Source organism: Theropithecus gelada, chromosome 16 (genome assembly GCF_003255815.1).
Source record: "Theropithecus gelada isolate Dixy chromosome 16, Tgel_1.0, whole genome shotgun sequence".
NCBI classification, from domain to species: Eukaryota; Metazoa; Chordata; class Mammalia; order Primates; family Cercopithecidae; genus Theropithecus; species Theropithecus gelada.
The window spans coordinates 9,483,008-9,509,919 of NC_037684.1; the positions used below are offsets into that span (position 1 = coordinate 9,483,008).

General features: G+C 42.0%; 1 protein-coding gene and 3 pseudogenes across 1 annotated transcript in view; 2 read left to right on the plus strand and 2 right to left on the minus strand.

The window, feature by feature from the left end:
- SLFN12L (schlafen family member 12 like) overlaps positions 1-26,912 on the minus strand; it is a 58,913-nt gene that overhangs the window by 27,801 nt on the left and 4,200 nt on the right. Inside the window, exon 2 of the mRNA XM_025362398.1 lies at positions 11,562-12,252. Coding sequence (XP_025218183.1) covers positions 11,562-11,887 — 326 coding nt within the window. The 5' untranslated portion in view covers positions 11,888-12,252. The remainder of the gene's footprint in view (positions 1-11,561; positions 12,253-26,912) is intronic.
- On the plus strand, positions 1,842-3,109 carry LOC112609533 (annotated as a pseudogene).
- On the minus strand, positions 4,289-5,882 carry LOC112609191 (annotated as a pseudogene).
- LOC112609532 lies at positions 19,707-20,951 on the plus strand (annotated as a pseudogene).

A 26,912-nucleotide genomic window follows, 5' to 3' on the forward strand; every position in this document is an offset into this window, starting at 1 on the left:
CAGCTTTGGCGATAAGAGTGAGACCCACTCAAAAAACAATGATTTCTTAAATGTTAATTATGAAATATTTCAGACGTACAAAAAAGTGTACAACCACCAGCGCATCCACTACCACCTTAGAAAATGAAGTCCCGCATTTCCTCCTGGACCTGTTTCCCTCCCTCCCGACCCCTCCTTCTTCCAACTTCCCACCGCCCCATCGTCCCTCCGGCGCCTCCTTTCCCTTCCCTCCCCTCATGACCTCGACTCCCTTCCCTTCTCCCTGGAAGGAGCGGGGCGGAAGATCCAGGCCCAGCGCTGCCCCACGCCCACGCTGGATTTAAAGCCCACGCAGTAGTCGTCTGTCTCCACGGTGGCAGCATTTTCCTGTCCTCCCCAGGAATGAGAGAGTGCAGCGCTCCTCTTTCCCTTTGCAGGTGTATGAAAGCAAGATCGCCTTCTCAGCCTTCTCTTTGCGCCTCCCCAGACCCTCAGCTTTCAAATGATTCTTATGGCTTTGTGCAGGGAGCGGGTCACCCATTCAGCAAAAAGTCACCGAGGGCCCAAAATGTTTTGCCAGAGAAATAGAACGGCTGAAAACGTTACTCTGACGGTAGAAATGGAATAACTCTGTGGGTGCACGTAATTAGCTGCGTTTTCCCAGGGTATCAAAAGCCACTGTAGGCAGGACACGGTGGCTCACGCCGGTAATCCCAATAATTTGGGAGGCCAAAGCGGGAGGATTGGTTGAGCCTAGGCAGCCTGGGCAACAAAGCTAGACTCCTGTCTCTACAAAAAACAAAACTAGGCTGGACGCAGTGGCTCACGCCTGTAATCCCAGCACTTGGGGAGGCCGAGATGGGCGGATCGCCTGAGGTCAGGAGTTCAAGACTAGCGCTGGGTAAAATAGCGAAACTCCGTCTCTACCAAAAATACAAAAATTAGTTGGGCGTGGTGGCACACACCTATAATCCCAGCTACTAGGGAGGCTGAGGCAGGAGAATCGCTTGAACCCGGGAAGCGGAGGTTGCAGTGAGCCGAGATGCACCACTGCACTCCAGCCTGGGCGACAAGAGTAAAACTCCATCAAAAAACAAAAACAAACAAAACTAGCCACCTAGGCTTAGCAGCACTGTCTGTAGTACTAGCTACTCAGGAGGCTGAGCAGGGAAGATAGCATGCTAATATTCTTTCCATTATAACCCCATTTAGTGGAAGGCCACGTTTATATTCTCATACTGTTCTATTTAGTGCAGGGAATACACTGGTCTGACTTGGTAACTAAGTGTAGTTATTTTAGAAGTTCCAAAGCAATCCGACAGTCTTGAAAATGCCTTCTTTGCATTTTCAAAGAAAATGTTTATTTCACCCCAGGGAGAATCAGGGAGAAGATTCATAAGCATTGTGTAAACCTTGGATTCATGAAACAATTTTAACAAAGGGTATAACTTTAGAAGCATTACATTTGATTTTCTTGTATTTTTGTTACTAAATAATACTAAGACCCTCTAAATCTTCATGAAAAATCTTAGTAAAGAAAGGATTCTTGGGCCAGGCGAGGTGGCTCATGCCTGTAATCCCAGCACTTTGGGAGGCCAAGGTGGAAAGATCGCTCCGGCCAAGAGTCTGAGATCAGCCTGTACAACATAACGAGACCCTCTAAAAAATAATAATAATTAAAAGAAAGAGTCAGGGAGCGGTCGCCCAGAGCGGCGGCGGGGGCGGAGGGGCGCGGGGCTCGGAGGCCCAGCTGAGCCGGCAGTCGGAGCAGAGACAACGGAGGCGGAAGCAACTCGATCCGGGAGGTGGAGGCTGCGGGGGGCCGCGGTGGGAGGAGCCGGAGCCGCCTGGGATGTTCAGGCATGAAATGAGTGCGTACAGAGCAGATCCAGATGGTAGTGTCTTGCTACCTCAAACGCTGGCAGTACATGGACTCAGAGGGTCCCCTGAAGCAAGGACCGCGGCTGCCACAGACTGCTGAAGAGATGGTGGCCAATCTCACAGTACAATCAGAATCTCGTTGTGCCAACATAATGTCTGCAGCCCCTTGTCTGCCCCCAGGCAGAATCCCAGCAATATGAAGTACAGTTTGGACGACAGCCGAATTTTTTCTCATCGATTCCGATTCACAGCATAGCCACGAAGTGAAGCCTCTCCTCTACCCTCTCTTTGTCTACCTTCATCTCAACCTGGTCCAGAACGGTCCAAAGAGCACAGTGGAAAGTTTTTACAGCCGCTTCCATGGAATGTTTCTGCAGAACGCTAGCCAGAAGGAGGTCATTGAGCAGCTACAGACCACTCAAACTATCCAGGGCATCCTATCTAACTTCAAGCTTCGAGTATTCCTAGATAAAAAGTAGGTGGTCCGTCTCCAAGAAGACAGCTACAACTACCTTATCTGCTACCTCCAAAGTGACAACAATATCGCCCTGTGCAAAGTCCTCACCTTACATATTCATCTGGACGTGCAGCCTGCCAAGACAACAGACTACCAGCTGTATGCAAGTGGCAGCTCCTCCCCAAGTGAGAACAACGATTTGGACGCCCCTGACACGCCCAGCCCTATTCTGCAGAAGGAGGCTGCCCTGGAGGTCTTACAGGAGAGCATTAAGCAAGTCAAGGATGGGCCTCCCTCCCTCACTACCATCTGCTTCTATGCCGTCTATAACACCTAGCAGCTGTTGAACACTGCAGAAATCTCCCCCAATAGCAAGCCGCTTGCTGCTGGATTTGACAACTCCTGTATGAAACTTTGGAGCTTACAATCCAAGAAGTTAAAATCAGAGTCCCATCAAGTAGTCATGTCCCACATCTATTTGGCTTGTGATATTCTGGAGGAGGAGGTATGAATACCATTTTTTTCTTCCATGCACCTGCCTTCCTAATTTGCTTAGAATGTCCTTACCAAACACGACATATCTTAGAAAGGACTTCCTAATTTTCCTCATCATATAGCTAAAGCCAGACTAATGCCATGTAACTTGTAGCCATTGAATTCCTGCACATGCCTAACCTAAGGTGTAAAAACAATTTTTAGCAACATTGCCTTAACATTAATAATGAATGGTAGTATTTATACTCTCTGAAATGTGGATAACAACCCTAAGCCTAATTAAAGACCTTTAGCTAATATTGACTTTAGCTGAGATTTGCAGCAAATATGCACTTATGTGTGTGCACAATTGCTGGGGTATAAATAATTAGAAGTAGGATTACTGAGTCGAAGGGCCTGCATTGTAAACTGTAATGAATATTACTTTTCCCACAGAAAGTTGTACCATTTCACAGTCTCAGCAGCAGTAGTGAGAACACTGGTGTCCCTGCACCCTCACCACACTGGATGATATTGCCTTTCTGAGGCCAGTGCATATCCTGTGGATCCAAGTACCCCAGGGTGTTCCCAGACCCCACTTTGAGAAGTAACACAGGAAGTAGAGTTGCCAGCTCTCCCTCGTCAGTCAGTGTTCAATCTTTTTTGGTTTGTAACCACTTAGTCATTGAAAAGGACAGGCGCAGCTTGGGTTTCAGGTCACCAAAAATCACTACCTTAGAAAAACTGTAGGCCAAGGAAGATAGAAATTAAACCTCACAGGGTTAACTTTCCTTCAGAGTGGTCCTGCAAAAGCTGTGGGTCAAAATATTTTTGTCTTATCACCACTGAAATTCAGGTAGCTCCGCCTCACGTTACTTTGAATGGAAAATTCTTTATACAATGTTGAAAAATTAAGGAGCAAAAATATTACTCTAATTAAATTATGGTTAATGATAAGGATATCAAGAATATTGAATGTACTAAATTAAGCCATTGTTTTCCTGTTTCTGTTTTCTGGGTCTGCTTCCAGTTAGTAGGGCCTTTAAATTTTTGATTATTGCAACAGAGACAGTATAATTCAAGGATTTCCTTATGATGAGTAAAGATTCTGATTCCCATGTAGAAGCTTTAATTTCTAGAAATTTTTTTTGAGATTAAGGGAGGAGACCACCCCTCATATTGTCTTTCAACACAGACCACTGGTGGTTTTAACATAACAAGGCCATATGTACATTATAATCGCATGTTTTAGAAATGAACAAAATCTGTGATATTTCAGTAACTCATAGTGTACTTATAAAGTGAAAAGATCTCTATCAAAATATGCTTTTCACTGGAAAAAATAAACCAAATGGATTTACACAAAGTAAACATTAACTTTGGTAGAGTTCAGTGTAGAATGGTTCATAACAAGCATATTTGCCCTTATGCTCAACTACCAAGTTAAGAATTTTTTAAGTATTTTAACTGAGATTTTATTATGTTGACATTTGTTTCTCATTCCACATCGTCTTCAGCCAAGCGCTGAGCACTTACAAGTGTCTGATTAACTGGTACGGGCTTTGTCAGAAGCATCTGGATCACTGGTGGTGGAAGAGTTTGTTGTAGCACTTGCAGTAACTGCTGTGGCTGTCCACACACAGCACTTGGATTTGTCAGGTGGCCTACACCTTGAGCTAGGATCTCTTCACCAAAGCTGTGTCTCTTCAAGGCAGAATTTCTGAGCAGCTTCAGCATCTTTAAGGTCGGCAAACTTGGAAAGCTCAACTCTCTCCTCGGCCAGCTTCTGTTTCTTTCTTTCCTCTGGAAGCCTGTTCTTTAAGTTGGGGTCACTTCGTCTTCTGCGGTCGAAGTAGATGCAGTACCCGATGAAGAGGGCTCCGCATACCTCAGCGGCCACAGCTCCGTTCCGACCCAGCCTTTTCCCCCAGAATGCGGAGTGTGGACTGCGGCGGTGGGGGAAAGGAGCTGATGCTCAGGAACCATCTGAGCACAGGGAGCAGCGCAGACCCGCAGACCCGACGCCGGCAGGACAGGCACTCCGAAAGCAAGATTCAGGGTTCTGAAGATTAAAATCGTTAATGCATTTATTATATTTGTGCAAGTTTCAGAGACAGTCATGCGTATGGGATTACCACTGAGTTTATATTATTTTCTCCATGCCTGGAGAGTGTTTTTGTTTATTTGTCTGTTTTGATTTTTTGCTTGTTTGTTTTTGAGACACATTCTCGTTCTGTCACTCCAGGTTGGAGTGCAGTGGCTTGATCTCAACTCACTACAACCTGCGCCTCCCAGACTCAAATGATCCTTTCACCGCAGCCTTCAGCATAGCTGGGATTACAGGCACAGCCACCACGCCCAGCAATTTTTTTTTTTTTTTTTTTTTTTTTTTTTTTTGAGAGAGAGTTTCGCTCTTTGTTGCCCAGGCTGGGGTGTAGTGGCACCATCTCGGCTCACTGCAACCTCCATCTCCCGGGTTCAAGCGATTCTCCCGACTCAGCCTCCCAAGTAGTTGGGATTACAGGCGCCTGCCACCACACCCAGCTAATTTTTGTATTTTTAGTACAGACGGGGTTTCATCATGTTGGCCAGGCTGGTCTCGAACTCCTGACCTCATGATCTACCAGCCTCTGCCTCCCAAAGTGCTGGGATTACAGGCGTGAGCCACTGCACCCCGCCACTGTTTCTTAAAGAGTTCGCATATTTAAAGAATTAGATGTTTTGGGCTTAATTTCTTAATTTTTCCCTGGGATTCTTAGAGACCCCCTCTACTAGATTTATATAAACACTTAGTAACATCTTGAAACTGATCAACATAGGAGCATAGAATTTGAGAGACATTAATGTCCTTATTTTCTAATATCCACTGAAGATAGTCTACTTTTCTGAGGAAACTGCTTCCCTTAGTTGTCTTCGACATATCACTACCACTTCACAAGAACAGTTTTTGTAACTCTATTACTTCAGCATCAAAAAGACTGGGGTCCTTACTGGGGGCATGGAATCCCCTAAGATTCTTCATTCCGTTTTCCAGCTCCCCAGCGTATAGGAACCTCAGTGCATCAGCATTAATTGTCCTAAAGCAAAACATTCTGTCACTGTGATCAGATTAAAACTCTAACCAGTTCTGCCCTTCCATTCTGGAATACATATTTAAGGAGGATAGAAATATACTCCTTCTTCTTATAGTACAGGATTTGTCAGCCTTGGCACTATTGAGATTAGGGGGTGGAAAATTCTTTCTTGTGGGGGGCTATCCTGTACCTTCTAGGATGTTCAGCAGTATCCCTGGCCTCCACCATTAGGTACCATTAACACACTCCCCTCAAGTGGTGACAATCGGAAGTATCTCCAGATATTATGTCCCTTGGAGGGCAAAATCCACCACCACCACCACCACCCCCACTCTATTGAGAGCCACTGGTCTAGTCTAATGAAGAGCAGATTAATTTTAACAATTAGCAGACCTATTTTAATGATCCATATACTAGTGCCATCCAACAGAAATATCATGCAATACATAAATGTGATTTTAATATAGTAAGCACATTTTTTAAAGGTAAAAATAAATAGGCAGCATTACTTTTAATAAAATATTTTATTCAACTAAATATTTCCAAAATATTATCATTTTGACATGTAATCCATTTAAAATGATTCATGTAATTTTTCATTCTTTATCACACTAAGTTTTTGAATCCCAGTGTATATTTTACACTTACATATCATCTCAATTTGGACCAGCCACATAGCAAGCACTAATTTGCTACACATGGCTAATGTGTGCCATGGGCACTGCAGCCATATACAGTGACATCTGGCAAAAGCCAGAATAGTCAACATCAACAAATTAAGCAAACAAACAAATAGCAGTGAGGGCACAGATCTTGGTTTTGCCACTCTTCAATAAAAAGAACCAGAGCTTCATGGAGAAATGGCTGATTTTAGGGTTGGGGCAGAGAAAAAAAATCACAAGCATTCCTATACACCAACAGTATACAAGCAGAGAGCCAAATCATGAGTGAACTCCCATTCACAATTGCTACAAAGAGAATAAAATACCTAGGAACACAACTTACAAGGGACATGAGGGACCTCTTCAAGAACTACAAACCACTCCTTAAGGAAATAAGAGAGGACACAAATAAATGGAAAAACATTCCATGCTCATGGATAGGAAGAATCAATATTGTGAAAATAGCCATACTGCCAAAGTAATTTATAGATTCAATGCCATTCCCATCAAACTACCAGTGACTTTCTTCGCAGAATTAGAAAAAAACTACCGTAAACATAAAAAGAGCCCACATAGCCAAGACAATCCTAAGCAAAAAGAACAAATCTGGAGGCATCACACTACCTAACTTCAAACTATACTACAAGCCTACAGTAACCAAAACAGCATGGTACTGGTACCAAAACAGATACATCAACCAATGAAACAGAACAGAGACCTAAGAAATAACACCACACATCTACAACCATCTGATCTTCAACAAAACTGACAAAACAAACAATGGGGAAAGGATTCCCTATTTAATAAATTGTGCTGGGAAAACTGGCTAGCCATATGCAGAAAACAGAAACTATACTCCTTCCTTACACCATACACAAAAATTAACTCAAGACGGATTAAAGACTTGAATGTAAAGCTCAAAACCATAAAAACACTAGAAGAAAACCTAGGCAATATCATTCAGGACATAAGCATGGGCAAAGACTTCATGACTAAAACAAAAGCAATTGCACCAAAAGCTAAAATTGACAAATGGAATCTAATCAAACTAAAGAGCTTCTGCACAGCAAAAGAAACTATCATCAGACTGAACAGGCAACCTACAGAATGGGAGAAAATGTTTGCAATCTACCCATCTGACAAAGGTCTAATATCCAGGGTCTACAAGGAACTTAAACAAATTTACAAGGAAAAAAACAAAAAAAACATCAAAAAGTGGGCAAAGGATATGAAGAGACACTTCTCAAAAGAAGACATTTATGACCAGGTGCAGTGGCTCACGTCTGTAATCCCAGCACTTTGGGAGGCTGAGGCGGGCGGATCACTTGAGGTCAGGAATTCGAGACCACCCTGGACAACACGGTGAAACCCCATCTCTATAAAAATACAAAAATTAGCTGGGCGTCATGGCGGGTGCCCTTAATCCCAGCTACTCAGGAGGCTGAGGGAGGAGAATTGCTTGAACCCGGGAGGCAGAGGTTTCAGTAAGCCGAGATCGCACCACTGCCCTCCAGCCTAGGTTACAGAGTAAGACACTGTCTCAAATAAAAAGACATTTATGCACCCAAAAAACATATGCAAAAAAGCTCATCATCACTGGTCATTAAAGAAAAGCAAATTAAAACCACAATGAGATACCATTTCATGCCAGTTAGAATGACGATTATTAAAAAGTCAGAAAATAACAGATGCTGGAGAGGATGTGGAGAAATAGGAATGCTTTTACAATGTCAGTGGGAGTGTAAATTAATTCAACCATTGTGGAAGACAGTGTGGCAATTCCTCAAGGACCTAGAACCAGAAACACCACTTGACCCAGCAATCCCATTACTGGGTATATACCCAAAGGATTATAAATCATTCTACTATAAAGACACATGCACACATATGTTTATTGCAGCACTATTTACAATAGCAAAGACTTGGAACCAACCCAAATGCCCATCAATGATAGACTGGATTAAGAAAATGTGGCACATACACACTATGCAACCATACAAAAGAATGAGTTCATGTCCTTTGCAAAGACATGGATGAAGCTGGAAGCCATCATTCTCAGCAAACTAACACAGGAACAGAAAACCAAACACCACATGTTCTCACTCATGAATGGGAGTTGAACAATGAGAACACACGGACACACAAAGGGGAACATCACATACTAGGGCCTGTCAGAGGGTAGGGGGGCAAGGAGAGGGAGAGCATTAGGACAAATACTTAATGCATGCAGGGCTTAAAGCCTAGATGACAGGTTGATTGGTGCAGCAAACCGCCATGGCACGTATATACCTATGTAACAAACCTGCATGTTCTGCACATGTATCCCAGAACTTAAAGCAAAATAAAATAAATAAAAAAAGAAAGAACTTCCAATGGCTAATACTAGAACAATTTGAGCAACTAAATAAATAATGTAGTATTCAAATATAACACAAAATATTAAATAAGTACCTATAAGTTCATTCATATGAGTAAAGGATTGAATGAATGAGTAAATGGTCTCCTATACAGAAGACTTCCAAATAACATATGTATAATAGCTTCATCTTCTCTCCCCACATGAAGGAAGTGGCACTTCAATCCCCACCCTTTGAGTGTGAACTGCACTTATGACATTTGAGGGAGGGAAAGTAACTACAATGGATTAACCTGGCAAACACTTCCTGACTTATGTGGTCAAGGTTAATATCAACATGATAAGACATGTTGATCGCATACAAGCTTGATATGATATGATGGCAATTACAGTTCACCCCTGTGGTTCTCCTCTTGAAAACCTTGAGTATGAAAAATAAAATCCTAAGCCCCCTAACCACTGAACAGAACCCCTCTTGGCCAAGGGGACCCCAGAAAAACCTTAAAAGCTGAATTTGCAAGCATGATGGGATGGCCGGTCAGCTGCACCTCATTATAACCGCTCTCTTTTGCAGTTTAGACACAACAACTGACCAGCACTCAGATTAAAATAAACATTATAAGACTGATGAAACAGTCTCTTTGTGGCAATAAGATACCAAGTTATAAATAGGACCAAGTTAAGTCACACATCCCTACACTTAAAGAATAAACTATGTTCTAATGGCCACAAGCTTTTTCTTTTCTTCTATCAGCTAAACAAGCACTGGCCTGGAGATAAGCAATATTAAAACAACTGCAGCTCATCCACTGCCAGACATGAACCAACTGACCCCCTGCTCCACCAGTCATAACTACAGCTTTGACTGGACAAGAGACTGATTTTGTAACTTTCTCCTAATAACAAGACCACCAACCGTGGACAGGTTCTGGCTGGTTTCGAGTCTGAGCACTTGAGTGCCTTCTTGTCCTGAAAAGACTTTTGATGTATAGGGTCTAATTGTAATAGATATAAAAGTCAAAACATATAGGGTCCAATTGTAATACATATAAAAGTTAAGTCTCTATTGGCTGGGCGCGGAGGCTCACGCCTGTAATCCTAACACTTTGGGAGGCCGAGACGGGTGGATCACCTGAGGTCAGGAGTTCAAGACCAGCCTAGCCAACATGGCGAAACCCCGTCTCTACTAAAAACACAAAAATTAGACAGGTATGGTGACACACGCCTGTAGTCCCAGCTACTCGGGAGGTTGAGGCAGGAGAATTTCCTTGAACCCAGGAGGCAGCAGTTGCAGTGAGCTGAGATCATACCATTGCACTCCAGCCTGGGTGACAGAGCAAAACTCCGTCTCAAAAAATCAAAAAAGTTGTCTCTACTAAAAAGTGAACGTGGGACAATACACATGATAAGCATGTTTACTCTCCATGCATATGCACAACCCCCTCTCAGGAGTATTCATAGCTCTTCCTATAACCTGATGAATATGTATAGTTTCCCAAGCCATTCAGCACAAATCCCTGTTCCATCCTCCCTTCTCTCAAAGTGCTGCCTTTCTGCCTAAGCTTCCCCCCAGTCAGGATGACCAGCCTGCAGGTTGTAACACTTTATAATAAATAAAATCTCCTTTCTAAACTTATAAATTGTGTGATTTTTAAGTTGAAAACCTGTAACTCCAGCCTAACTATGAGAAAAACATCAGACAAACCCAAAAGGAACATTCTACAAAATGCCTGAACAGTGCTTCTCAAAACTATCCAGATCTTCAAAAATAAAGTCTGAAAAATTATCATAGATCCAAGGAAGCTAAGGAGACATAACTGCTAAATGTCATATGGTGTCCTGGATGGGATCCTGGAACAGACAAAGCACAATAGGAGAAAACTGGGAAATCCAGATAAACTGTGGAGTTTAGTTCACAGCACTGTACTATGGTTGTGACAAGTGAACCACAGTAATGTAGTAATTAAAGAGGGAACTGAGTGAGGGGCACACAGGAACTTTCTGTACTATCTTTGCAACTTTTCTGTAAGTCTATGAATATTCTAAAATAAAAAGTTAACTTAAATTTTAAAAGCATTTTGTTTTATTTTACCATGGCTGGGTGGATTTTCAGATCTCTAATGAAGTAAGTCCCAGCTAGCTAAAGCCAGATTGCAGAGGTAGGAAGGCACCATCAAAACCCAATTGAGCCTGGCACAGTGGCTCATGCCTATAATCCCAGCAATTGGGGAGGCTGAGGCAGGAGGATCACTTCAGCCCAGGAGTTCAGGGATACACTGAACTATGATCACTCCAGCCTGGGCTACATAGTGTTTTTACAAAAAATATTTTTAAATTATCCAGGCATGATGGCATGCAACTGGGTCCTAGCTTCTCAGGAGCCTGAGGTGGGAGGAATGCTTGACCTCAGGAGGTTGAGGCTGCAGTGAGTCATGGTGGCACCACTGTACTCCAGCCTGGGTGACAGAACAAGATTCTGTCTCAAAAAAATGAAAAATGACCTGAGTCGGTTTTCTTTAGCTAAAAAAGGTAGAAAAAATTACCCCATTCTGCTCTCCTAAACACAGTTTGTGGTCGCAGATAATTTTACCACTTAATTTTCAAGGAACAAGGTTACTTAGCAGAGAAAATTAAACCCAGATTAAATAACGCTTAGAGACATAAGTCCAATTGCTTACCTGATGAAGTTCCTCAGAGACTGACTTTCACAAACGTAGAGAATTCTGTGTGCTTCACAGTGAAACACATTCCTGATCTTCTCCATGATCTTCATGGCCATGATGGTCTTCCCTGAGCCAGGTAAGCCGTGGACAAACAATTCTCTGTTCTTGCGGAGGCTTCTAGAGAATATCTCATACTGCTGGGCTGTGAGCAGATTTAAAACCTCACAGCTGAGCTGGTCACTCAAGAGAGATCTGAAGCCGAGCAAGACAATCACGAGGGACTGCAGCAGGGCTTCCATGTGCCGGGTGCCTGCAAGTCTATAGGACGCTGGGTAATCCATCGGAGACACTGCAGCCTCCAAGGCCTCTGCGCTGCTCTCAGGACTCAGGCAGAGGACCTTGGCCCTGACACACACCTTCCTGGTGTAGCCCCCCCAGGTTCACCAGGTTCTGCTTCCAAGTAAGAGCAGTGCAAGTGCAGTAGTCCTGGCCCTGCCAGGGCTGTTCTGAGCTATCAGCAGAGCATCACAGATGACTCCTGGCTTCTCCTGCAAATTCAGGTCCACAGCCCAGCTTCTAGAGAGGATCATAATTCCCCAGGAGAAAGGTTGTGTTTGCTTATTTATTAACTCCTCTAATCCTTCATGCCGTGAGGACAGCTCCTTCCAGAGGGATTCCAGAGTACATCGCAAATGTCCTGGTGGCACTAGATGTGAAAAGAATGATAAATTAGGGGAAGCAGAAGAATCATACAGATTATGACAATTAGTTATAATTAATTGATTAATATATTTGATTATTAATTACAGATATTTCAAATATTCTTCTATAAACATTATGTTACAATTATAAAGGAAAAGAAGTTTTGAAATATCTGGTAAGCCTCATCTAAACCCATGTGTTTATTATACCTTTGACCTTGGGAAATTCCCTAACCTCTCTGAGACTTTGCTCTCTCATTTGTAAAACAAAACTAAGAATAGCACATTTCCTATGGAGAGGAATAAATGAAGTAACATAAAGTGTCTGGCTCATTGCAGCTGCTTGAAAAAGATGAGTCCTGTTCCCCATCCTACTCTCAAAGTGTATGAATCTCCAAATGTCCCTGAACGGTCCCCACTGATGGGGGTAGCAGGAGCCTTCCCAGGAAGAAGGTACTCATTAGCACGATATTTGCAGAGAAGAGGGAGTCATGTAAAAAGCTTTTATTGGCAGTTAATTGACTGCAGTCCTCGACTGGGAGACCCTTGAAGCCATCTTTCCTGAAACATTCTTGCATCATATACAGATCAATCTGAGGCTCCCCCCATTACAAAAGGTCTTCTCTTTGTTATGGGCAAACAAGGAACAATTACGTGACATGAGAATATACTCGTGCTACAGAGTTATAAACTTATTTTAGGCTTGGTACGGTGACTCACTCTTGTAATCCTAGCACTTTGAGAGGCCAAGATGGGTGATCACTTGAGCCCAGGAGTTCAAGACCAGCCTGGGCATCATGGTGAAACCCTGTCTCTAGAAAAAAATACAAAAATGAGCTAGACGTAATGGTGCATGCCTATAGTCCCAGCTCCTCAGGAGGCTGAGGTGGGAGGATTGCTTGAGCCCAGGAGGCAGAGGTTGCAGTGAGCTGAGATTATGCCACTGCACTCCAGCCTAGGAGATAGAGCAAGACCTTGCCTTGAAAAAAAAAAAAAATTATTTCAATGATCATGAGGTCCAAAGGGAGAAAAACAAGAATGTTTTTATCCTGTTGTGGCAGTGTCAGAATACAAACCAGAATCAAGATTTGTAAGTGGTAATCTCAAATGAAATTACCCAAATTTTATTGGTAATTGTTTATTGTTCATTGTTGCTGGTGCTTTCTCGTTCATACCAGGCATTCACACAACTTGATTATGCCTACAACCTGGATGACAGTGAGTAGGAGATGGTATCTATTATGAGACCCATCCAGATTTTAGAGATGTTAAGAAGTTGGGGGAGATAAATAAAACCCCCATCTCCCTGGGACAGAGCACCTGGGGGAAGAGGGGGCTGTGGGTGCAGTGTCAGAAGACTTAAGTGTACCTGCCTGACAGCTCTGAAGAGAGCAGCGGATCTACTAGCACAGCGTTCGAGCTTGCTAAGGGTCAGATGGCCTCCAGGGAGGATGGCCTCCCTGGCCGCTGTGTATCCTGACTGGGAGACACCTCCCAGTAGGGGCCAACAAAAACCTCATACAGGAAAACTCTGGCTGGCATCTGGCATGTGCCCCTCTGGGATGAAGTTTCCAAAGGAATGAACAGGCAGCCCCCACTGGTGACACCCAGGCAAACAGGGTCTGGAGTAGACCTCCAGCAAAATCCAGCAGACCTGCAGCAGAGAGGCCTGACTGTTAGAAGGAAAACTAACAAGCAGAAAGGAACAACACATCCACTCAGTGACCCCATCCAAAAGTCACCAACATCAAAGACAAAAGATAGATAAATCCATGAAGATGGGGAGAAACCAGCGCAAAAAGCCTGAAAATTCCAAAAACCAAAATGCCTCTTCTCCTCCAGAGGATCACAACTCCTCGCCAGCAAGAGAAGAAAACTGGGCAGAGAATGAGTTTGATGAATTGACAGACGTAGGCTTCAGAAGGTGGGTAATAACAAACTCCTCCGAGCTAAAGGAGCATGTTCTAACCCAACACAAGGAAGCTAAGAACTTGAAAAAAGGTAAGACGAATTGCTAACTAGAATAGCCAGTTTAGAGAAGAACATAAATGACCTGACGGAGCTGAAAAACACAGCACGAGAACTTCGTGAAGCATACACAAGTATCAATAGCCGAATCGATCCAGCAAAAGAAAGGATATCAGAGATTAAAGATCAACTTAATGAAATGAAGCAAGAAGACAAGATTAGAGTAAGACTCTGTCTCAAAAAAAAAAAAAAAGAGGAAGGTCTTTGGGGCTACTTGATTCAGACCTACCACCCCAGGCCCCGACTTTCTTCAGTACCAATAACCCCAGTTATAGACAAAATTTGTTTGAGACAGTCATTATCCTTCTTCTAAGGGAAGCACTGACAACGTTGAATCTGAAGCCAAATTATTGCCAATCAATTCTAACAATTAATGCACTAAGAACATCTCTATTCTTTTCTTTTGAACTCTGTCACCCAGGCTGGAGCACAGTAATGCAATCTTGGCTCAGTGTAACTTCTGCCTCCTGGGTTCAAGCAATTCTTGTGTCTCAGCTACCTGGATAGCTGGGATTACAGGCATATGCCACCATGCCTGGCTAATTTTTGTATTTTTAATAGAGACAGGGTTTCACCATGTTGGCCAGGCTGATCTCAAACTCCTGACCTCAAGTGATCTGCCCGCCTTGGCCTCCCAAAGTGCAGGAATTACAGGTACTTTGGCCTGTAATTTTGGTGCAAGATTGCGCCATTGCATTCCAGCCTGGGAGACAAAAGCGAAATTCTGTCTCATATAATAATAATAATAATTTTAGAACATAATCCATGCCAAATACCAAAGCACTCCTACTCCCATCTTCCCATTTCCTGCCTTCCCAGTCTCACCCTTCTCACTTACTACAGACGCTTTTTTAAAGTTTCTTGCCTATGCTTCCAAAATTTCTTTACTCAAATACAAACAAATATTTTCTCCTTTCTTATACAGTAAGTACCTACTTTTTCGACAGTGAATTTTCAGCCGTCTTGGACTGAGAGACCCTTAGAGCTACCTGTCCTGAAGCAGAATTCTTGCATCACTTACAGATCAGTATGAGGCTCCCTCCATTACACAAATCTTCTGCTTGCCACAGGCAAACAAAGAACAATTACATGACATGAGAATAACTTAGCAATATACGTTGGACACCTTTCCATATCAATACACAAAGCACTTCCTTATTCTTTTTTTTTTTTTTTTTAACATCTAACATGCTATTTTATGGACGTATTATATTCAACTAGTCCCTATTGATGGACACTTAGGATTTTTCCCCCAATCTTTTGCTGTTATGAATAACCTTGTATATTTGGTATGTATGCAGGCATATGTGTGTGCGTGTGTGTGTGTGTGTGTGTGTGTGTGTATTATATAAAATTATATGTAAGTCCTAAAGGGTAAATGTATTTTTTAATTCCAATAGATACTGCCAAATTGTCTTGCACTCCAATAAAAAGATAGCCTCCCCCAGTGTTTGCAAATGCAGACACATACTCTGGAATTGTGTTTTTTACATGTTCTTGGGCAGTTTTGGCAGAAAACTGTTTAAACTCTACAAATTGAAATACAGGAAACGGCAAGATTTCACCATATACCAGATGGTCTTTTTAGAAAACTGAGTCAGCAGGATCCAAGTTATTGAGGTCTTGATGTATAACCTCGAGACTTTTACCAGAAGATTCTTTCCCCAAGATTTTTGCATTCCTTTTCTTGGTTTTTAGGGAATAGAACGCCTTTCTTGAATCCATGAAAAGCACAGAGGTCCCAGATCTACAGTATAGTGAAGATCTCAGGCTGCAACTGTGGGGCTTGAAGGAACTGTCTTCCGGGAAAGGATCACTACTCCAACGTTTAACAAAAATGTTATAAGACCTTCCTTGTTGCTTGGGCTCGACAAAGGCTTGCAAATCTGAAGACTGAATAAGCTCTCTCAGAGACTGTACTAAATCCAGTCCCATCTCCATGAGACACTCATCTTTCTTGGCCATCTGAATCACTCCTTCCCCTGAGTTTAAGAAACTTCATGCGACCCATTTAACTCACACCCTTTCTTGGTCTTTCTGAGTTTTCTGCAATTTTTTACTATTTACTTCTCCAACAGTCATTTCTCCTACATGGATGAATAAGCCTGGGTAAGATAATTCTACCATCAAAGATGATTTATGTTCATTCCGCAAATAAAACGATTAAAACACGAATCTCAGCTAGGCGTTGTGGCTCACACCTATAATTCCAGCACTTTGTGAGGCCAAGGCAGGCAGATCACTTGAGGTCAGGAGTTCAAGACCAGCCTGGCCAACATGGTAAAACCCTGTCTCCAAGAAAAATACAAAAATTAGCTGGGCGTGGTGGTGGGCGCCTGTAGTCCTAGCTACTCAGGAGGCTGAGGAGGAGAATTGCTTGAACCAAGGAGGAGAAGATTACAGTGAGCTGAGATCGCGCCACTGCACTGCAGCCTGGTAGATTTTGGCTGGGCACAGTGGCTCACACCTGTAATACTAGCACTTTGGGAGGCCAAGGCAGGCAGATCACTTGAGGTCAGGAGTTCGAGACCAGCCTGGCCAACAGGGTGAAACCTCGTCTCTACTAAAAATACAAAAATTAGCCAGGCGTGGTGAATTAGCTGGGCGTGGTGGTGGGCGCCTGTAATCCCAGCTACTTGGGAGGCTGAGGCAGGAGAATTGCTTGAACCTGGGAGGTGGAGGTTGCAGTGAGCCAACATCATGCCAGTACACTCCAGCCTGGGCAACAGACGGAAACTTTCTCTCAAAAAAAAAAAGAAGTAGACTGTAGGTAAACACAAAATGCATTTATTAATTTATGCAAAAATATTTACTGAGTTCCTGCTAAGTGCTGGGGGCTGGAGATTCAGCAGCAAATCAAGGGTGGACATACCCCCCACCTCTCAGAGCTTATAGTCTGGAGGAAATACGGTTGAATAAAACAACTGTAGTAATGCACAATAAGTACTCTGAAAGGGGAAGCACTTAGTAGCAACCATCAACCTAATATGAATACGGAAACCTTCCAGGAGAAAAAGGCATCTAAGCTAAGATCTAAATTAGCCCAGTAAAGGAATCGATGATTAGGAGAAGGAATTAAAGCAATGAAATCAGAGTGAATAGTATGTGAGAAGGCCTGAAATCAGCAAAGAAAATAGTGTATTAAAGCAATAAAGAAATACTCAGGCCAGTGCAATGGCTCTCGCCTTCAATCCTAGCACTTTGGGAGGCCAAGGCAGGAGGATCATTTGAGCCAAGGAGTTTGAGACTAGCCTGGACAACATAATAAGACTCCATCTCTAAAAAGTAAAAATTAAAAAATTAGTCAGGAGTGGTGGTGAACATCTGTAGTCCCAGCTACTCAGGAGGCTGAGGCGGGAGGATCATGTGAGCCTGTGATTGCACCACTGCATTCCAGTCTAGGTGACAGAGAAAGACCCTGTCTTAACAGAAAAGAACGACAGACAGACAGAGAAGAATGAGGAAAGAAAGAAAGAAGGAAGGAAGGAAGAAAAGAAGGAAGGAAGGAAGGAAGGAAGGAAGGAAGGAAGGAAGGAAGGAAGGAAGGAAGGAAGGAAGGAAGAAAGAAAGAAAGAAAGAAAGAAAGAAAGAAAGAAAGAAAGAAAGAAAGAAAGAAAGAAAGAAAGAAAGAAAGAGGAAGGAAGGAAAGAAAGGAAGGAAGGAAAGAAAGAGAGAAAAGAAAGAAAGAAAAGGAAAGGAGAGAGAGAGAGAAGGGAGGGAGGGAGGGAAATGCTCAGTCCGGCCAGAACTTAAGAGTGATGGGGGGCCAGGCACGGTGGCTCACATCTGTAATCCCAGCACTTTGGGAGGCTGAGGCAGGCAGATCACCTGAGGTCAGGAGTTAGAGACCAGCCTGGCCAACATGGCAAAACCCTGTTTCTACTAAAAATATAAAAAATTAGCCAGGTGTGGTAGTGGGCTTCTGTAATCCCAGCTACTCGGGAGGCTGGGGCAGGAGAATCGCTTGAACCCGAAAGGTAGAGGTTGCAGTAAGCTGAGACTGTGCCACCGCACTCCAGACTGGGTGACAGAGTGAGACACTGTCTCAAGAAAAAAAAAGAGCAATAGGGGGCAGGTGGTGACGTGACAGATGGTGAAAGAGGAGGCTAGGGAATTAGAAAAGGGCCACTACTTACAAAAGTGGAAAACCAAAGAAGAGTTTTAAGGATGGGAGTGGCATGAACACACAGAAGTTTTTTAAAAACACGTGATGGACGAAAAACAGACCTGCGGTTGCCAAGGGTTATGAGAAGGGGGAGGATACGATTACAAAGGAGTAGCACAAATAAGTTATTTATGGTTATAGAACTGTTCTGCATCCTGACAACATCGCAAGACTTAACAGCTCTAAAAAATGTGTTAGGGCCAGGTGCAGCGGCTCACGCCTGTAATCACAGCACTTTGGGAGGCCGAGGCAGGCGGACCTCTCACAAGGTCAGGAGTTGGAGATCAGCCTGATCAACATGGTGAAACACCATCTCTACTGAAAATACGAAAATTAGCCAAGCGTGGTGGCGCGTGCCTGTAGTCCCAGCTACCCAGGAGGCTGAGGCAGGAGAATCACTTGATCCTGGGAGGTGGAGGTTGCAGTGAGCCGAGATCGTGCCACTGCACTCCATCCTGGGTGACAGAGTGAGACTCTGTCTCAAAAAAAAAAAAAAAGAAAAGAAAAAGAAAAAAAGTGTTAAAACTCATAGAACTGTACATCAAAAAAGTTAATTTTACCGTATTCTAATTTTTTAAGGGGTAGAGGCACATTATTAATCCAGGGTGGAGAACCAATTAAAGAGGAGGAAACCAGTAGGGAGGTTCTGCAGTAATCCTGTGAGTATGATGGTGGCCGGGGCCTGAGTGGTAGCAGTGGGGATGAAAAGAATTGAGCACATCTGGGAGATATTTAGAAATGGTGCTGTGACTGGCTAGATAGAAATAGGGAGAAAGGGTTAAAATTTGCCAATAAGTGATATCACTTATTGGCAAAATATCAATGATTATTGAAAGTGGGTAATTCACTAATAAGTATAAGTGGGATAAGTGGGAATTCACTATCCCATTCTCTCTACTTTTGTGCATATTTTTAAAGTTTCCATAAGTTATCAAACTGACCTCATCTATTAAATTTGGGTGGCAGACACATTGGTGTTTATTACATTGTTCTCTTTAATTCTTTGTAAGTTTGAAATAATTCATAACATTAAAAAAATAAAAGGGAGGGTTGGTGGTGGCGGCTTGGGGAGGTGCTCGCTCTGCGCTCTGTGGGTCTCCCTCTCTCGCACGCTTCCCCGGCTCCCTTCGTTCCCCCGCCCCCTCCCCCGTCACCTGCGTGCCTAGTGTGTGCGAGGGAGGGGGAGGGCGTCGGGGGTCGGGGGAGGCGTTCCGGTCCCGAGAGACCCGCGGAGGGAGGCGGAGATTGTGAGGGACGCCGGAAGCCATGGACGTCGAGAGGCTCCAGGAGGCGCTGAGAGATTTTGAGAAGAGGCGGGGAAAGGAAGTTTGTCCTGTCCTGGATCAGTTTGTCACGTAGCCAAGACTGGAAAAACAATGATTTAGGGGTCCCAATTTAAAGGCTATTTTATTTCCAAACTGGAGAAAGTGATGGATGATTTCAGAACTTCAGCTCCTGAGCCAAGAGGTCCTCCCAACCCTAATGTCCAATATATTGCCTTTGACAAAATGAAGGAAAGAATACTGAAAATTGTCGCTGGATTTAATGGTATCCCTTTTACTGTTCAGCGACTGTGTGAATTGTTAACAGATCCAAGGAGAAACTATACAGGAACAGACAAATTTCTTAGAGGAGTAGAAAAGAATGTGATGGTTATTAGCTGTGTTTATCCTTCTTCAGAGAAAAACAATTCCAATAGTTTAAATCGAATGAATGGTGTTATGTTTCCTGGAAATTCACCAAGCTATACTGAGAGGTCTAATATAAATGGGCCTGGGACACCCAGGCCACTTAATCGATCAAAGATTTCTTTGTCAGCCCCCGTGACAAGAAATGGCTTGCCTGAGAGCACAGACAGCAAAGAGGCAAGTTTGCAGTAAAATGAGGAGAAAAATCACAGTGACTCTTTGACATCTGAATCAGAAGTTTCCTCAGTGAGCCCTTTGAAAAATAAACATCCAGATGAATATGCTGTGGAAGCTGAGGGGCATGAGGTAAAAAGACTCAAGTTTGACAAAGAAGGTGAAGTCGGAGAAACAGCCAGTCAAACGACTTCCAGCGAAATTTCTTCAGTTATGGTAGAAAAAACAGAAGCATCATCATCTCAGGATAAAGACAAAGAAAGCCCTTGTACCCAGCAGCACTGTACAGAAGAGGATGAAGAAGAGGATGAAGAGGAAGAAGAGTCTTTTATGTCATCAAGACAAATGATCCCAGAAAGAAAAAAATCAAGAAAAAGAATCTGATGATGCCTTAACTGTGAACGAAGAGACTTCTGAGGAAAATGATCAAATGGAGGAATCTGATGTGTCTCAAGCTGAGAAAGATTTACTACATTCGGAAGGTAGTGGAAATGAAGGCCTTGAAAGTAGTGGTTCTTCTGACTGCCGTGAAACAGAAGAATTAGTAGGATCCAATTCCAGTAAAACTGGGGAGATTCTTTCAGAATCATCCATGGAAAATGATGACGAAGCCACAGAAGTTACTGATGAACCAATGGAACAAGACTAACTATTTAGAAACATTTAGATGCAGTATTTTACATACAGTTCTGGTTTTAACACTATATAAAACTTTTATGGAATAAAGTGGACCTTTAGTTTTACAAAAGAAGCAGGTTGTAAAATGAAGTACTTTATGGATAATTCCTGAAAGAGTTGTACATGTAAGAACTGTGAACATCAGCTCCTCTGGGTCCTGCTTACCTTACCACTGACTTTTCTTTCTTTCTTTTTCTTTCTTTCTTTCTTTCTTTTTCTTTTCTTTCTTTCTTTCTTTCTTTCTTTCTTTCTTTCTTTCTTTCTTTCTTTTCTTGGTCTGGGCAAATCAGTTGTTTGTGTATAGATTTTTTTTTTAATTTAGGATTAAAGTTTTGAAACTGGAAGGTAATTATAATTTTGAAAACTTTTTTGAGATTATCACATTTAGTTTATACATATGCAAGAAGCTTTTTGTCTCTTTCTGATAGCTCTAGCAGTTTTCATATTTTGGTCATAGTTTCAACATTTTAACATGTGAATTATAGGGTTTCATGCTGGTTTCCAGATTTTAGTGTTTGGCTACATACAATGGAACTTTAAGTCATATGTACGTACATTATATGTATATATATAATTGATCTAAGGGGGGAATGTTATATTTTTCTGTTTCTATAAGAGATGAAAACAGTGGATACTACTTTTTCTATTGGTAATGATTGAGTTCACCTCTTTCAGAAGACATTTTCTTTCTCTTCTGAGTAACTGAAATAAAATCTGGTCCTTATGCTGTAATCCCAGCACTTTGGGAGGCCAAGGCGGGCTGATCATGAGGTCAGGAGATCGAGACCATCCTGGCTAACACAGTGAAACCCCATCTCTATGAAAAATAAAAAAAATTAGCTGGACGTGGTGGCAGACACCTGTAGTCCCAGCTACTCGGGAGGCTGAGGCAGGAGAACGGCGTGAACTCAGGAGGTGGAGCTTGCAGTGAGCCAAGATGGTGCCACTGCACTTCAGCCTGGGCGACAGAGCAAGACTCTGTCTCAAAAAAAAAAAAAAAATCTGGCCCTTGTGAAACCCTGGAAATCTTGAGTCTGTTGAATGGAATGTGTTAAACACATTCCAAGAAAGCTGTTCAAACTCAAATTCTTTTGTATACTTCTGAGGTGCCTGAGAAAAAGACTTCATTATTTATGAGAAAATATGCTTTACCTTGGAAATTGTGTTCAAATGTTAGCTATTTTGTTTTTGTTTGTTTGTTTGTTTTTTGTTTTTTGTTTTTGTTTTTTTTTTGAGACGGAGTCTCGCTCTGTCGTCCAGGCTGGAGTGTAGTGGCCGGATCTCAGCTCACTGCAAGCTCCGCCTCGCGGGTTCTCACCATTCTCCTGCCTCAGCCTCCCGAGTAGCTGGGACTACAGGCGCCCGCCACCTCGCCCGGCTAGTTTTTTGTATTTTTTAGTAGAGACAGGGTTTCACCGGGTTAGCCAGGATGGTCTCGATCTCCTGACATTGTGATCCGCCCGTCTCGGCCTCCCAAAGTGCTGGGATTACAGGCTTGAGCCACCGCGCCCGGCCCAGCTTACTATTTTGTAGAATGAATGTTTATGAAGCTGATATGAGACCCTGTCAGAAGAACCAAGCAGGTTCCTTGATCTTTTGCTTGCTTTCTGAACATCGTGAATATTACACATGTCTTTCTAAATTATTCTAGTGTATGCAAATGTCAATGGTATGAAACACCACTGTACTGGAAGAATTAACATATTACTTTAGTATGTACCTGAACTAAATGACTGAAGCTTTAGGGGTGCATAGAAACCACCATAATTTGTATGACATTTTGAGGTGAATTAAATATTTTTGACCATGCTTCTTTGACAGCCAGTGTTATATTTTTCAGATCAACACAAAGCACAATGATTACTCTAAATTAAATATTTTCAAATTTACATATTTAAAGTCATGGAAGCTGCAACTTCCCTGTCAAAATTACTGGCTGCCAAATTTATACCTGTTTCTTCAGCTGTACCTTTTGATATTTAGAGTTTTAAAATTTCTGTAAAGTAGATTTTGTAGAATGTAATGTGTTCACTGCCTTTGTGAAGTGGTATATCATTGTATAATTTCTGTGTATGAACTGAATGCTTGGGCTTTCAATACAATATTCAAATAAAGCAATAAATATTAATGTTATTTAAAATTTTTAAAAACCTTTACCTCCAAAAAAATTCAAAGGGGAGTGGGACATAGGCATTTAGAATATTGGTAAGAAAGTAGTTAAACTCTTTGGGAGGCCAAGGCAGGTGGATCACGAGGTCAAGAGATCAAGACTATCCTGGCCAACATGGTGAAACACCGTCTCTACTAAAAATACGAAAAATTAGCCGGGCATGGTGGCAAGCTCCTGTAGTCCCAGCTACTCGGGAGGCTGACTCAGGAGAATCACTTGAACCCGGGAGGTGGAGGTTGCAGTGAGCCAAGATTGCGCCACTGCACTCCAGCGTGGTGACAGAGCAAGACTCCCGCTCTTTTTCAAAAAAAAGAAAGAAGGAAGGAAGGGAGGGAAGGAAGGAGGGAGGGAGGGGAGGGGTAGGGAGGAGAGAGAGAGAGAGAAGAAAGAAGGAGAGAGAGAGAGAGAGAAAGAAAGAAAGAAAGGAAAGAAAGAAAGAAAGAAAGAAAGAAAGAAAGAAAGAAAGAAAGAAAGAAAGAAAGAAAAGAAAAGAAAAGAAAAGAAAAGAAAAGAAAAGAAAAGAAAAGAAAAGAAAAGAAAAGAAAAGAAAAGAAAAGAAAAGAAAAAAGAAAAGAAAGAAAGAAAATAGAAAGAAGAGAGAAGTTAAACTTTTGGACTATACATTCTTAGGTGGATAGTGGGGGAAATGAAGATGGTCAAGGGAGGTGGTAAATCTGACAAATGAAGTAAAAGGAAGATCAATGATTCTTAGTCTTTTTTATTTCAAAGAACTTGTATTTGAGAGTGGTTGTGCAAATCAATAAAACTTAGCCGTGCTGTAGTGAGAAGGGGGCTCTTAAGACTCACGGAATTGTGCCACAACCTGCACAGTCACTTTCTCTTTTGCTTGACTATGCATTTGTGCATGCCATGAAAACATTTCATTATTTGATTCAGTCGTGCAGGAAACATTCAATGAAAGCTCACACTAAACACAGTGCTGTGAGAGATACAAAGAATCTGCCTGCTGGGGACAAATGGTTTAGGTCACATCAAATTGCCATGACATGGCTTAAACATATGTGGAGAAAAATCCATAGCCCCAAATGCCTATATTGGTTAAAGAGAAAGATAAAAGTAGAGTGAATTGTATCAACATTTACAGAACTTAGAAAAAGAACTAGATAACAGAGGAATACAAAATAAAGGGAATAATAAGTGTAAGGGCAGGAGGAAATTGAAAAATCAGAAAGCAATTTATTTGATTAATTAATAAGATTAAAAGTTTTGTTTTTCCTTGTTTTGCTTTTTTGTCTGGTTTTCCATCTTTTTAGACAACTCACTAATGTCTTTATTTTTTTCACTAGCATCTTTATTTTTTTTAAAAAATGAACAAATAAAATGGTGGTTGATGCAGGTGTGAAAAGGAAATAGACTTCTAAGCAGGAAATTATGTAGAAGGTGAAATCTTTCACAATCTTACTCATATGTCTGATATGCTCCTTGTAATAAAACTTACAACTGTCTTCTTCTATATTTTATGACCATTAAAACAACCTTGTCAGATTATTTATGCAAAGTGCCATTTGTGACATATAAGCTTTAAAGTTTTAATGTTTATTCCTATGGACATATTCTTTCAAGTATAGCATGCCATTGGTTTCCTTGGATAAAATTTTCATATTGGCAGCTCTCTTCTTTTATTTTATTTATTTATTTATTTATTTTTGAGATGGAGTTTCGCTCTTGTTGCCCAGGCTGGAGTGCAGTGGAACGATCTCGGTTCACTGCAACCTCCATCTCCCAGGTTCCAGTGAGTCTCCTGCCTTAGCCTCCCAAGTAGCTGGAATTACAGGTGCCCACCACCATGCCTGGCTAATATTTATTTATTTATTTATTTATTTATTTTTAGTAGAGACGAGGTTTCATCATGTTGGCCAGGATCGTCGTGAAATCCTGACCTCAGGTGATCTACTCATCTCGGCCTCCCAAAGTGCTAGGATTATAGGTGTGAGCCACTGGGCCCGGTCTGGCAACTCTCTTCTATATCTAAAATTATTTTGTATGAAATAGAAAATAATAGAAATAGAAATAGAAAAGTCTGAATTATTTTGTATGAAATAGAAACCTCAATAATTGCTCATCTTTTCTTCTCCCTTTAAGACCTAAAGAAAAAAATCAATACACAGAAAACTCTAGTAGATTTATTCCTCTAAAGTAATACCTGAGAAAGATTTGTTTCCATCAAAATATGTATTAAGAAATTTGATGTAATCCCAGCACTTTGGGAGGCCGAGACGGGTGGATCACGAGGTCAGGAGATCGAGACCATCCCAACATGGGCTAACACGGTGAAACCCCGTCTCCACTAAAAAATACAAAAAACTAGCCGGGCGAGGTGGCGGGCGCCTGTGGTCCCAGCTACTCGGGAGGCTGAGGCAGGAGAATGGCGTCAACCCGGGAGGCGGAGCTTGCAGTGAGCTGAGATCCGGCCACTGCACTCCAGCCTGGGCGACAGAGCGAGACTCCGTCTCAAAAAAAAAAAAAAAAAAAAAGAAAGAAATTTGAAAACATAAAAGAATGGTTTTTAAAAATAGGCACAGGCCAGGCACGATGGCTCACGCCTGTAATCTTAACACTTTGGGAGGCTGCGGCAGGTGGATCAACATAGTGAAACCCCGACTCTACTAAAAATACAAAAATTATCTGGGCGGGGTGGCGCATGCCTGTAATCCCAGCTATTTGGGAGGTTGAGGAAGGAGAATCGCTTGAACCCAGGAGGTGGAGGTTGCGGTGAGCCAAGATGGCACCACTGCACTCCAGCCTGCACAAAAGGGGGTGAGACTCCATTTAAAAAAAAAAAAAGGCACACAAGCAAAACCTGTTTGATAAAAAATTGATAATGCAGATAAATCAATAACAGAATAAAAAGCATCAGGGACGTTATCAAGAAAAATTTTATAAAGTACCTGGCTCCATTGAGATTATGGGAAAACTTTTTTTAAAACTTCAAAATCAGGCCAGGCACCATGACTCTTACCTACAATCCTCACACTTTGGGAGGCCAAGGCAGGCATATCACTTGAGGCCAGGAGTTCAAGACCAGCCTGGCTAACACAGTGAAATCCTCACCCCTACTGAAAATACAAAAATTAGCCAGACATGATGGCAGGTGCCTATAATCCCAGCTACTTGGGAGGCTGAGGCATGAGAATCGCTAGAATCCAGGAGGCGGAGGTTGCAGTGAGCCAAAATCATGCCACTTCACTCAAGCCTGGGTGACAGAGTGAGACCCTATCTCAAAAACAAAAACAACCCAAGACAAAAACAAAAAAACTTCAAAATTATATAATTATCACATTATTAAATATATATTGTTTGACACACAAAAAATGGCAGGCTACAACATTCAGTTTTATATATTGTATAAACAATATTATGACGATCAATAACCTTTTCACCCTTATCTCCCTTATCTCTTATCGTCTTAGTAATATTACATTCTTTTACAATTTGTAAGCATCAAATAAACAGAATTTTATATTCTGCTTTTATCACATAACACCGCTACAACCCTTCCAAGTTATTACGCTTCTAGTTATAGGTTTCAAAGGCTATATTACGTTTCATCAAGAAGATGCTTAATACAATGTTGCATGTAGAAACTATTTTTAAAAGATGCATATTAATGAACTGGGCACGTCTCAATTGTTAAAATGAAATTGCTCCCAATTCATACTTAAATATAAATAATAGTCATAAATCATTTACTCAACAAATATTTATTGGATATCTATTATTTGCCTACCACTGTGCTAAATC